Here is a 12,572-nt window from a genome sequence, read left to right as displayed (position 1 = left end):
GGCCTTATGGCCAGCTATCAGTGTCCAACTTCACTAATGTCAATGTGGCTGAATGGATGCGAACCCCCACACCCATATTCCAAAATCTAGTGGAAAGTCATCCCAGAAGCATGGAGGACTTTATAGCAATAAAGGGGGAACCAATTCCATATCAATGCCCATGGTTTTGGAACGAGAGGTTCAACAAGCACATGTGGATTCACATAGTTTTGGCCATGAAGTGTATAAGAACAGTTGACCCAGTAGTGATATCCAGGTATCCAGTTCACTGCCGATCTGGACATTATTAAATTTTTGATAACTGCAGACAGTGGTTGAAGGCTGAAGATGGTGCTTTTATGCAGTGAAATGACAGTGCACTGCAATGCTTAAATTAGTTTAAGCTGCAAGTAAAACACTATTAAAAACTTGTGTTTCTAAAGCTTTCCTTTCTGAAATATTATTTGACCAAAGGTTATTGGTAGACACTGAATTGAAGTTATTCTACCATTTTATGTAATAATATGACTATAAGATGCAGAGTCTATTGTAGACATTTAAATTTCTCATGAATCGGTAAGTTATATTGCCACCTATGTTAATCAAAACAGATGCGCAGAGAATCACCCATACGACATAATACAAGATAAAAACAATCAATACCTATGAATAACTTTGGAATATTTTTTCTTTAAATTTAGTGCAAACTGCATAAAAGTTCCTTACCAGAAAATGAACTCCTGATGTTTCAATGATCTTGGTTTCATTCCTATAAAGACAGTAATGAAGGTCACGAACTATACAAAAAAAAAAAAATCTTACGTATAAATTATAACCTTCAACATCAAAACTGTTTCTTTTTCCATTTGGGGTATACAACAGACCACTAGCAAAATTAAGTAAGCAGGCAGGGCTTCTTTTATGCTTGCAAAAAGCTAAAACCCTAGGTTTCTCCTACCCAATCTTAAAAGGGATGTCACATTTTAGAACATTTGTCCTATTTTTAATGCATTTTTTCATGCTTTGTTAAAATGATAATGAAGTGAATAGGAATGAATGATTCCTTAAAACATTAATGTATGCCTTTGTTTCTGGGCTATATTTGCTTCAGACCTTGAGTAATCTGTACATATTTCAATTACCTATACCATGTATTGCTCAATCAAGTAATATACCAGAAATAATGGAGGTGTTTATAGTTAATATGAATAACAAATTTAGCTTCCGGTACTATCCATTTGGTGAAAGCAGATATATTGTACTTCTTCAATCCTCTACGGCAACCATTACAATGGGTAGGCTCCCTGTCCAGTTTAGATAGAGAAGGTTAAACATTTCCTCAGACAGTATATAAGACAGTTCTCTTCCTTTGCCCTATGTATTTTCCGATGTATAGTTATAGATAGGTCAGATAAGCAAGTGCTTACTTTCTCTGTGGTCCCACAATGCTCTATCTGGTGGTGTTAGCCAGAGACTGGGCTAGCTACCTGAGAAACAGCAGTCTACTACCTCCTGCAGCAGATCTGGTGTAAGGATTTAAACTTTGCAACATGTTCACGGACCTCACGGTCCTCGGTGCATGCCGTCATAAGTCACAGGGCATCAAGATGGAAGCCCAGGCTAAGGCAGGAGTATGAACCACTCTAAAGTGTCCCCTGTCCAGGAGAAAGGGTTTACTAAGTTTGTGGTCAGTGCAGTCCCTAAGTTAGGGTTTTTTTTATTGTTCATGGATTTCCTCTAGTTAGTAATACAAATATATTTACAGTACTCTTGTAAAGCCTGTGAAAAGAAACAATGAGAAAAAAGGACAACAGCATAGAGTCCGTGGAGCCTGTAATAAGCCTTTGTCAGAATTTTAGGGGGTTTTTACAATATACGCTTCTTAAACCAATGAAAAAAGTCAGGCCCCTGAAGAGTTTACATAGAATTTAACAGCAGATAAGAACCACTTGGCCCATCTAGTGTGCCCATTTTTTAACCTATGGTAACCTCAAACCCTATTTGCTCCTTAGTTCTTTGTAAGGATATTCTTATGTCTATCCCAAGCATGTTAAACTGCTCTACTGTATTAGCCTCTACCACCTCTGATGGGAGGCTATTCCACTTAACCACTACCCTTTCTGTGAAGTAAGTTTTCCTCAAATCTCCTCTGAACCTACTTCCCTCCAGTTTCAGTGCATGTCCTCCTGTTCTAATACTAAGAATCTTGCCATGAAGTGGGTTTTTATGTAGGTACAGGAGGGAAACCTATGATATATTTGAAAGTTTCTATCATATCCCCGTTTCCCTTCTCTGCTTCAAACTATACATATCAGGATCTTTTAGTCTTTACGGGTAAGTTTTGTGCTGTAAGTCATGCTCCTTTTTTGTGCCCTTCTTTGGAGTCTCTAATGTAGTTTTATCTAACGTATTTAAGGAATGTAGAGCCTAGATGAAGGAGTGTTTTGTGATCAAGGAATATCTGAGTGCTATACAAAGCTTAGAGAGAGCAAGGTCTCAGACATGAACGATAGGGGAATTTGTTAGAAGATGTACAATACTCCTCTAGTGATGAATCTGGTGAGATTAAGGAAACACCTAGGATGTTTAATATAGACCATGTGGAAATTTTGCTCAAACATATATAGAAAAGTCTGGGTATGGATGAGGATGCAAATGCCAGAGGCTCATAAATCCTGTTTTTGAAGATTGTATTAAGAAGAGTAGACTATTTCCAGTTCATCAAGGAATTAAAAAAACGCTTTATAAAGGAGGTGCAATGTATGTCTGACACAATGATGAAGAGTCATAGAAGTGGAGTTGGTTCCAAATGTTGCCATAATGTCAGCTAGAATTACTATCCCTCATGAAGATGGGTATCCAGTGAGCAAACCCATGGACAGGAAAATGGAGAGTTGTTTTAAAAAGCTTCATATATCAACTGGGACCACATTGAAATCAGACGTGGCCATGGCACTTAGATTGTGGGACACGACTGGAACAGGACAAAAGGTCACCGCATCCCATCAATCCAGATAAACACCATATGGAACAAACAATCTGTCAGACGAAAGGTGTATCAAGAACCAGTCACTGTGGCTCCATGGGACCTCAATTTAGTGCTCAACACTCTGATGTCTTTTCAACCACTAGAAGAGGTTTCTGCAAGATGGATAACACGAAATGCTGCATTTCTCGTGGTGGTTACGTCTGCTCGTAGAGTTGGTGCAACCTAATGATGAAAATGAAAGAAAACTGCACTCATTGGACTTAGTAAGGGTCCAATTTCCATTTATTTATCCAGGACAGAAGATTTTAGAAGTTTGGAACAACACACTGTGGTTCCTACAGGACCTATGAAAGGATGTGTCCCTTCTAAGCATGAGCTGTTCTTTATGTGGCCCTCCCTACCACATTGCTTCAGTACATTACACTTTACTGGCTGCTAAAGTGGACTGAAGAGGAAATATGTAAATTATGCTTACTGTTAATTCCTTTCCTTGAAATAAACCGTGGCAGCTCGGTTTCCCAACCATGCTGGATACGTTACATTTTTTAAAGAAAGCATGGGAAGTCCCTCAAAGACATAAGAGAACAGCAGAAGCTGCCTTATATACTGTCTGGGAGCATTTTTCAACCTGTCTCTACCTGAATTGGAAAGAGAACCTACCCACTATCATGGAATATTTGGAGGAAAAGGAATTAACGGTAACCATAACTTGCATTTATTACTGCGCAGAAGGCAGGATATATCAACTTTAAAACCATACTAATATTGTCAGGGAGAGAAAGGACATTCCTGAAAAGGATTACAAATGGTAAAGTTAAATATATTTCATGCAAAAAAGATTTTATGAAAAAAAATTTACACATAAGTATGGGTACGTGTTGTGGGAGCTTATCAGAACTGAATATATTTCAAATACATTTTTTTAATCATGCAGAGACATTCTTTCCTATGCTGACAAGGCCTCTGGAGCCTCAGATGATAGTTTAGAGAGTTGTTTGCAGTGTCCCTGGTAATGCTCTGTACAGATTACTAAATTTACACAGCAGGGCTTCACCTGGGTTGTCGCTTCATGTTTAAAGGAGAATAACCAACATGCTCTGCTACTGGTGTGTTTTACCACATATTCAATTTTCAGCCACTAGTTTATTATAGTGTTTGTAATACGCCATCATATTTTACTTTCTAACACTAATGAAAAGGAAGCCTATGCACTTTACCTTAAGTTCACATGAAAAAACGGTTTTGCTTGTTGTCCATTAATACTACTATAGTTTTATCAGTCACATTAACAAAGGTAATTCATTTTTGAAAAAACACTTGGGTAATTTGTATATTAAACTAATTGAAATTTTCCCTTTCATGTTCAAGTAAATATCATGGAAAAGATGATACCCTCTTGGGAATATTAAGAGACTACTCAATTTTGGCAAACACATCTAGATATTGTATGTTGATTTGTAATTATAAATATTCTCATTTCTGACCAACTGCTGGGACGTGCGCAGAAATTTGAAACGAGGGATGTAAACACTGCATAAAATCTCCCTTGCTAAAAATGATGTGCTGGCACACTATAGGGACGGAAAATAAAATGAGAAGAATTACCAAACATTTCTTCCTAAAGAATCCTAAAATGTCTTATTCAAATTTTAGGATGACATTCAGAGATTTTTTTTGTACACTGTTTGTTTATACTGAAATTATTAATAAAATATTTTTATCATTCTAAGTAATTTTAGTGAATTAATCACTTTACTTTAAAAGTTTGTTACTGAGAGCAGTACATCCATATAATCTTGCAAATATAAGCAATTTTAACAAAGGAAATACAATTTGTTCAATTTGGATTTCAATAAAGGACATTTGAATAAACTACTCGCAAAAAACATTTGTTAAATGAGAAGTCCAGTAATGCTCATGGTTTATGTTGGAAATACTTTAATTAATGTTTGTGAATTCTTCTAAATAGAAAAATCACGACAAACTAACACGTGTAGTGAACAGGGAGGAATTACAGTTATAAGGTTTAAAAAATAACATAACTGGGGGGCATAAAGCTTAATCATAACTGCATTGTAAATACTGAATATCAAATTGATCCATTGATAATTTGATCTTCTGGGTAAGCGAAGGTGCAAAATGTGAAGCCAGAAGTACTGGTATGTGTTTATTTAGTGGCTCTGCCCACCCAGGGCCGGTGCTAGGGTCCATGGCGCCCTAGGCAAAATCGACGGCCTCTCCCCCCCCCCCCCGCAAAAATCGGCGCCCTCCTCCCTCCTCCCCCCTCACCCCGTCTTTTCTTACCTTGTCTCACCACCGCCGCCTCTCTGCTCCGTCTCCTCCCCTCCACTCACTGACACTAGTGAGTGGAGGGGAGGAGACGGAGCAGAGAGGCGGCGGTGGTGAGCAATAGCCTCTTCCCCCCCTCCCCGTGCATCTGAATGCTGTGCGGCGGCCGTGACAGGTATGGTCAGCGGTCGCCGCACAGTTTTAAAATTAATTTCCAGTTCTGTGGCGCCCTCCAGGTGCCCTCCAGAGCCCGGCGCCCTAGGCAAGTGCCTAACCTTGCCTAATGGGAGCGCCGGGCCTGTGCCCACCTCTGTGTTAAAAGAGAAAAGTGTCAAGGAAAGCTGAGCAGCTTCAAAGACCTCCTGGGGTGAGCTTATGTTACATACATAGTTACATAGTTACATAGTTGATGAGGTTGAAAAAAGACACCAGTCCATCAAGTTTAACCTATTTTGGATCTCCTGCGATCCTGCACTTATATTTGTAATTAATCCAGAGTAGGCAACCGCCCATCTGTTTCAATTTTGAAAATCCCCCCCAGACTCAATATTGCAATCCAATTTTTACCCTATATCCACTACTATCCTTTATTTTAAATTAACGGTCGTATCCCTGGATACACCTTTCCGCTAAAAATTTGTCTAACCCTTTCTTAAACATATCTATTGAATCTGCCATCACAACCTTCCCTGGCAATGAATTCCATATCTTGACTGCCCTTACTGTAAAGAACCCCTTCCTTTGCTGGTTGTGAAATTTCCTCTCCTCTAACCTTAGGGGATGACCACGTGTCCTGTGTATGGTCCTTGGGGTAAAAAGTTCCCATGAAAGCTCTCTGTATTGACCCCTAATGTATTTGTACATAGTAATCATATCTCCCCTTAGACGCCTCTTTTCTAAAGTAAACATGCCTAAACTGGCTAACCTTTCCTCATAACTTAATGACTCCATACCCTTTATCAATTTTGTCGCCCTTCTCTGAACCCTTTCTAGTTCCAAATTATCTTTTTTATAGAGTGGTGCCCAGAACTGTACTGCATATTCAAGATGAGGTCTTACCAATGATTTATACAGTGGCAAAATTACACTGTCTTCCCTTGCATCTATGCCCCTTTTTATGCATGCCAATACTTTGTTTGCCCTTGCAGCTGCTGCTTGACATTGAGCACTATTGCTAAGTCTACTGTCTACGAGCACTCCCAAATCCTTTTCCATTATAGATTCTCCCAAATTAATTCCATTTAATTTATAGATTGCGTTCTTGTTTTTGATCCCTGAATGCATAACCTTACATTTATCTGTGTTAAACCTCATATTCCATTTAGCCGCCCAATCCTCCAGTTTATTTAAGTCTCTCTGTAGAGAAGCTACATCTTGCTCTGATTTTATTACCTTACAGAGTTTAGTGTCATCTGCAAAAATAGAAACTTTACTCTCTAAACCATCACCAAGGTCATTAATAAATATATTAAAAAGGAGTGGTCCCAGCACGGAACCTTGAGGAACTCCACTTAAGACCTTTGACCAATTAGAAAATGTTCCATTTATCACAACTCTCTGTTCCCTATTCTCTAACCAGTTTTCGATCCAAGTACAAATTTTGATTTCTAGACCCAGTTCCCTTATTTTGTAAACCAACCTCTTGTGTGGCACTGTATCAAAGGCCTTTGCAAAATCTAAGTAGACCACATCTACTGTCCTGCCCTGGTCTAAGTTCCCACTAACTTCCTCGTAGAAACTAATTAGATTAGTTTGACATGACCTATCCCTCACAAATCCATGTTGATTCCCACTAATAATTTTATTGCGTACCAAGTAATCCTGAATACTGTCCCTTAAAATACCTTCCAGTAGTTTCCCCACTATTGATGTCAGGCTTACAGGTCTATAATTCTCTGGTTGTGATCTCGTCCCCTTTTTAAACAACGGCACCACATCTGCTATTCGCCAATCCCTTGGTACTGAGCCTGATGAGATTGAATCTCTGAAAATTAAGAATAGCGGTCTAGCTATTTCCGAGTTTAATTCCATAAGGACCCTTGGGTGTATGCCATCTGGACCTGGAGCTTTATTTATCTTAATATTCTTCAGTCGCCTTTGGACTTCTTCCTCTGACAACCAAGTATTAATTAATGGCATGGTTTCATTTCCATTTTTATGTATTACTCCTGCCATTTGTTCCTCTCTGGTAAATACTGAAGAAAAGAACGTGTTTAATATCTCTGCTTTTTCCTTAGTATCATTTATCAATTCACCCATCTCACTTCTTAGTGGTCCTGGTATAGGATGGGTTTTGACATCTGTATAGACTTTCAGGAACTGCTCAACATGTCTTACACAAGGATGATGGTTTGCTATATTTTATATAGACAAATATAATTCAGTTTTTAAAATGCAACTTACGCGGAGTGTGTAACTGGGTAATTAAGTCATAAGTTTGCCACGGGCCTTATACGTAGCTGGTGGCAGTGCGGAGAGTTGTGGAAGTGTGAACCTGTATTGGGATAGGGACCAGTTAAATTTGTAGCCTAAGAGATAGGCGAGAGTGAGACTGGAATCCGTGTGCTTCCAAGTCACGAGTGCGGATTGTGACAGGTAAAGGTAATCAGGAGAGGTTTTCTGACAAAATAGAGGTGATATATTGTGTGACTGTTTGAATATATGATAAGATACTAGATCAGGGAGTGACTGAGGCTGTTATCCCTGACAACATGCAATAATAACTTTATTAAAGCCACTCATTGTCATTGTAGAAAATATTACATTAAGTATAACCAAAATGCAAGTTGGTATAATTTTTCAACAATTACCTGTTGCTTGTGTATAAGGCTGCTAACTGATGCACAACATTCATCGCTACCTCATAACATCTTGTAACAAAACATGACAGTTCCTGAAAAGCAAAAAAACAACATAATTTACTAACAGCAAGAAAGAGACAGTCTGCGCTTGTCAATAAAAGCCGTGCTACTTTAATATAATTGGGTAAAAAATGTATATAAAATAAAGCACACTGGTCTTTTCAATGACTGTACAACATGTAAGAAAAGGTTTTGGTATAGGAAGGCAATGAAAAAAGTAATAAGATAGATGTTCTCATAAAAAGGTACATAAGTAAAAGCAAGGAAAACGTGAAATGTAACTGAATGATATTAATGCAAGTATAATTATATACTGGTAACTTAATCAGCGTGTCTAGCATTTGTATTCTGATGACACAGGCATTTTCAATTTGTTAGTAATTACATTCTTGTAAAGCATTCTCTCTTATCTTATATGTTGTACTCCATTGCTTTCTGTTACTGAAGCCAATTATTTTCCGGTATCCCTACAAGCTATTTCTATGATCTTCAAAAGACAGTTACCCATCTCCATTTGTGTGTTTCCTACTCAGAAATGTGTTTTTGTATTAACTCTTAGATGACACCAAAAGGGATTTCATGCCTTCCTATAATATATGAAACGCGACTGCCATTTACGCTCTATAGTAGGTATCTTCGTGTATTTGAATTAACACCACAGCAATATAATTTATGCAGATCTCTAATTATATATGTACGACATGCTATATACTGTATCTCTCTCTGTCACACATACATGCTTAAGGATATATTATTACAATCAATATTAACCATAGCTGGATACTTGTAAGAGGATTTATTTATCACCAAAGTAGTTGGATTTATTTTGCAGGAATATAAAAAAAATGTAAACAAAAAATAATTTGACATTATAACAGAACCTGAAATACATGGCCTTATAATGTATTGGGCAATCTCAGCAGCTTTCAGGAAACAACTGCTCAAGAATGCCTTATTTATGCATATTTATTGGAAAGTCTGCCCACATACCAAGTAATTTAAATGCATATATTAAAAGGACCTGTTTTTAGCAATGCATGATGCAAAGGTCTATTGTTTAAACAAATTCTTCAATTTGCATCAAATTCCATAATTCCTCATAATATACTATGACCATGACTACTCACAATTAGCAAAAGCTAGAAATATGAAATTAATTCTAGAACGTTTATTACTTATTCATCACATTCAAAAGTCATTCACATATGAGATGTTTTAGCACCATTTTAATTCTTGTATGAAAATATACAATAGTGGTTAGCACTTCTGCCTTACAGCACTGGGGTCATGAGTTCAATTCCCGACCATGACCTTATCTGTGAGGAGTTTGTATGTTCTCCCTGTGTTTGCGCGGGTTTCCTCCGGGTGCTCCGGTTTCCTCCCACACTCCAAAACATACTAGTAGGTTAATTGGCTGCTATCAAAATTGACCTTAGTCTCTCTCTCTGTCTGTCTGTCTGTGTGTATGTTAGGGAATTTAGACTGTAAGCTCCAATGGGGCAGGGACTGATGTGAATGAGTTCTCTGTACAACGCTGCGGAATCAGTGGCGCTATATAAGTAAATGATGATGATGATGAATATAAAATTTGCTCAAACAGTCAATAAGAAGTTGAAAAAAGTGAACAACAGAGAAACTGAAGCAGAGCAAAACTATGAAACTGGGTCTAGTCGTACAGGTAAACCACCTCCAGTTGTGAAGGGATTAAATTACATTTCTTTATAAACATCATGAACCATGTGATATTGAAAATTATGACGTTCATAAATGTCAACAAGTATAAGTCCTAAAAATAGAACACGTATCAATATTAAAGTTTAGGCAATTATACCTACATATTGTTAAGAAAAAAAAAAGAAAATCCTCTACTTGTGTCCATCTTTAGCTTGGTCACCTGTGCAAGCATTTCCTCAATTCTCATTCTATTGCTAAACTGGAGAAGTGGCTTATGGGAGATTGGAACCACAGCCTCCATATATGTGATAAGTGATCTTGCAACCAACCAGAGTACCAGCTTCATGCTTTAACTGCCAGGCTGTGGAAGTTCATGTTGGAGGTTATTTTAACATAAATGTGCAGACATATGTAGTGTCCCAATACAAAAAAAAAGTTTAATCGTTCCAACGGTATAAAACAAGAGTGCAGACATTACAAGCTATAGCAAAACACAAAAATATTAGCCAGAAAAATGGACCAGACATCAGTCTCTTTTGGAGGGAAAGTTACCTGCAGGAACGAAACAAACCTTCCCATTTGGATTTGGGAATCGCCCTCCACAATGCTCGATTCTGCAGCTTTTGAAGGAATAAATAGTCAAGATAATCATTAATATATCGGTAACAAAGAGTTTAATAATTATCAAATTCTTAAAAGCATTTACGTGTATGATTGTGCACATGTAATATATAGCAAAATTTGTTTTCAAAAAGACATATCCACAATATGGTAAAAACTATACAGCTGTCAACGTTTAAAAAAATAAATAAAACATATAGCTAAACTGAACTAAACTAAATTAAATTAAATACTCCCTATAACATATTCACACATTTTTAAGTGATAAAGGGGGAATTTATAATGCTTTACAAGTAATAGGTTTTGTTAACAGAAGGCAGAATGATTGGAGAGTGAATACAGAAATCAAAGAAAATTCAAATGAAAATAGAAATGCTTTAGCCATTTTTTTATTGATCCAATATCCAGGTTTTTATTTAGCCATTAGTGATGGATGATGGACAAAATATAGGACGCAGTGCCCTCTTCTGAATAAATAAAGCCAGTTTGATATCTGATGAAACATGTCTGTGGGGGCTTACCTGGTTCCCCATAAAATAAAAGTCCATTATAGAACTTTGTTTCTGCCTGTTACACCAAAAAAAAAAAAAAAAAATTAGATTTGTAAACATAATATCAAATACATCAATATTAAAACAAATAAATACTTGTCACAACAAAATAGCAGGTTTTGTATTTCAGCATATAAGGCTAACCACTTTTGCTGAGTTTTGGCTATTTTTGTTAACTGTGCAAAATGAACCCTATTTTGCAAATATATTCATGTACTTGTAAAGCTGCTATACACACTCTAAAACATATAGCACATAACTGTACTACAGCTCCTGCCATCTTCGGGAGACTGGCTGTGGGGTCCTCTGCCTACAGACACCCTCCACCTTGTTATCCCATTTTAGAGACTTGTGAAAACCTATCCACACTATTTAGTTTAAACCTGATGATGTTGTGTATGCAGCAGAGGGGTCAGCAGTAAACAGACCTCACTACTGCCCCCTCCCAGAAGATGCCAGGCGCTGCAGGACATGTGCTGCAGGACAGGTAAGTGCTAAAAACATACATTATATAAAAGAGAGTGCATGTGTTAAACATTACAGGTAGCGTAGGGGTTATAATTGACACTCTTAAGGTATATTTTGAACATTTAACCTGCAATAGAAAAAAAACCACAAAAGTTGTTAACCTTTAAATAGCTAAGAACTTTGAGAAAAATATAAAGTGATAAAAGGTAAATCAATAATCATATCACACACAAAAAAAACAAAAAAACAAAAAAAGAGTAGTATTTCTCACATTCAAGTCCCAGTGGCCACAAACTGTTCTAGATTTCTCGATAACCTTCTCCATGACATTTAGGGGTAGACTCAATTAGCCACGAGCAAAAAAATCAGTAGTAGCGTCAATAATGCGCTGCCATTACCATAGTAACGGTAATAGTGCACAGGCCGCACGCGGCTAATTGAATCTACCTCAGACTAAAGTTAGCCATCGGTGAACATCAGATTTGTGCCCAATTGGGTTACAAACCTATGTGCCAAACTGAACACATCTGGCAGTTAGGCCCAATGTAAAGATTCCATAGAGTGTCAGTAGTGTGCTTGGCCTATGAGCAATCTCCGCCAACAGCTGGCTTCACTTTCAGCCAATTATTAAAATCAAGATGGGTTTCAATTGCTCTCCATCATCTTTGTTCAGTGGATGGCAGCTAACACATAATACATAATATGGTCATAACTAAAGAAATGCTGCTTTGCCCCACAGAATTCAGCGACAGAGCAGTCTGTACAAATACTGCAGTTAGCTGCAGAGATTTGTTGGTTGCTCTAATCTCACAGTTTCTGGACTCATTATGAAAATAAATTGAGAGTTTATAAAAATCCAAAGCTTTTAGTTACACTCCACCTTACAAGCAAGAAGATGTTACAGCAATTTGGCTAGAAGTGAATGTATGACTTAGGGAAATAAAGCCAAAAAGCAGGTTGGCAATACTTAAAGCAGACAATGTTCCATGTTTGACCAATGACAAAACTGTCACAGCGGAAATATGACTTACCTCATACTTCAATTTCTTAATCTCACAGCACAATGCAGCATACACAGTAATTACTTTATTTAAGACCTGGAGGGGACAAAAAATGCATATAACCACATAACACAGGAAA

General features: G+C 37.4%; 1 protein-coding gene across 1 annotated transcript in view; it reads right to left on the bottom strand.

Annotated features, from left to right (window-relative positions):
- WASHC4 (WASH complex subunit 4) overlaps positions 1-12,572 on the bottom strand; it is a 63,150-nt gene that overhangs the window by 43,992 nt on the left and 6,586 nt on the right. The window contains exons 4-8 of the mRNA XM_075209316.1: positions 12,464-12,529; positions 10,935-10,980; positions 10,345-10,412; positions 8,068-8,150; positions 706-748 (exon numbers count right to left, since the gene is read on the bottom strand). Coding sequence (XP_075065417.1) covers positions 706-748; positions 8,068-8,150; positions 10,345-10,412; positions 10,935-10,980; positions 12,464-12,529 — 306 coding nt within the window. The remainder of the gene's footprint in view (positions 1-705; positions 749-8,067; positions 8,151-10,344; positions 10,413-10,934; positions 10,981-12,463; positions 12,530-12,572) is intronic.

Source organism: Mixophyes fleayi, chromosome 4 (genome assembly GCF_038048845.1).
Source record: "Mixophyes fleayi isolate aMixFle1 chromosome 4, aMixFle1.hap1, whole genome shotgun sequence".
Lineage (NCBI taxonomy): Eukaryota > Metazoa > Chordata > Amphibia > Anura > Limnodynastidae > Mixophyes > Mixophyes fleayi.
The sequence above is the reverse complement of the archived record's forward strand: the minus strand, read 5'-3'. Positions and strand labels throughout refer to the sequence as shown.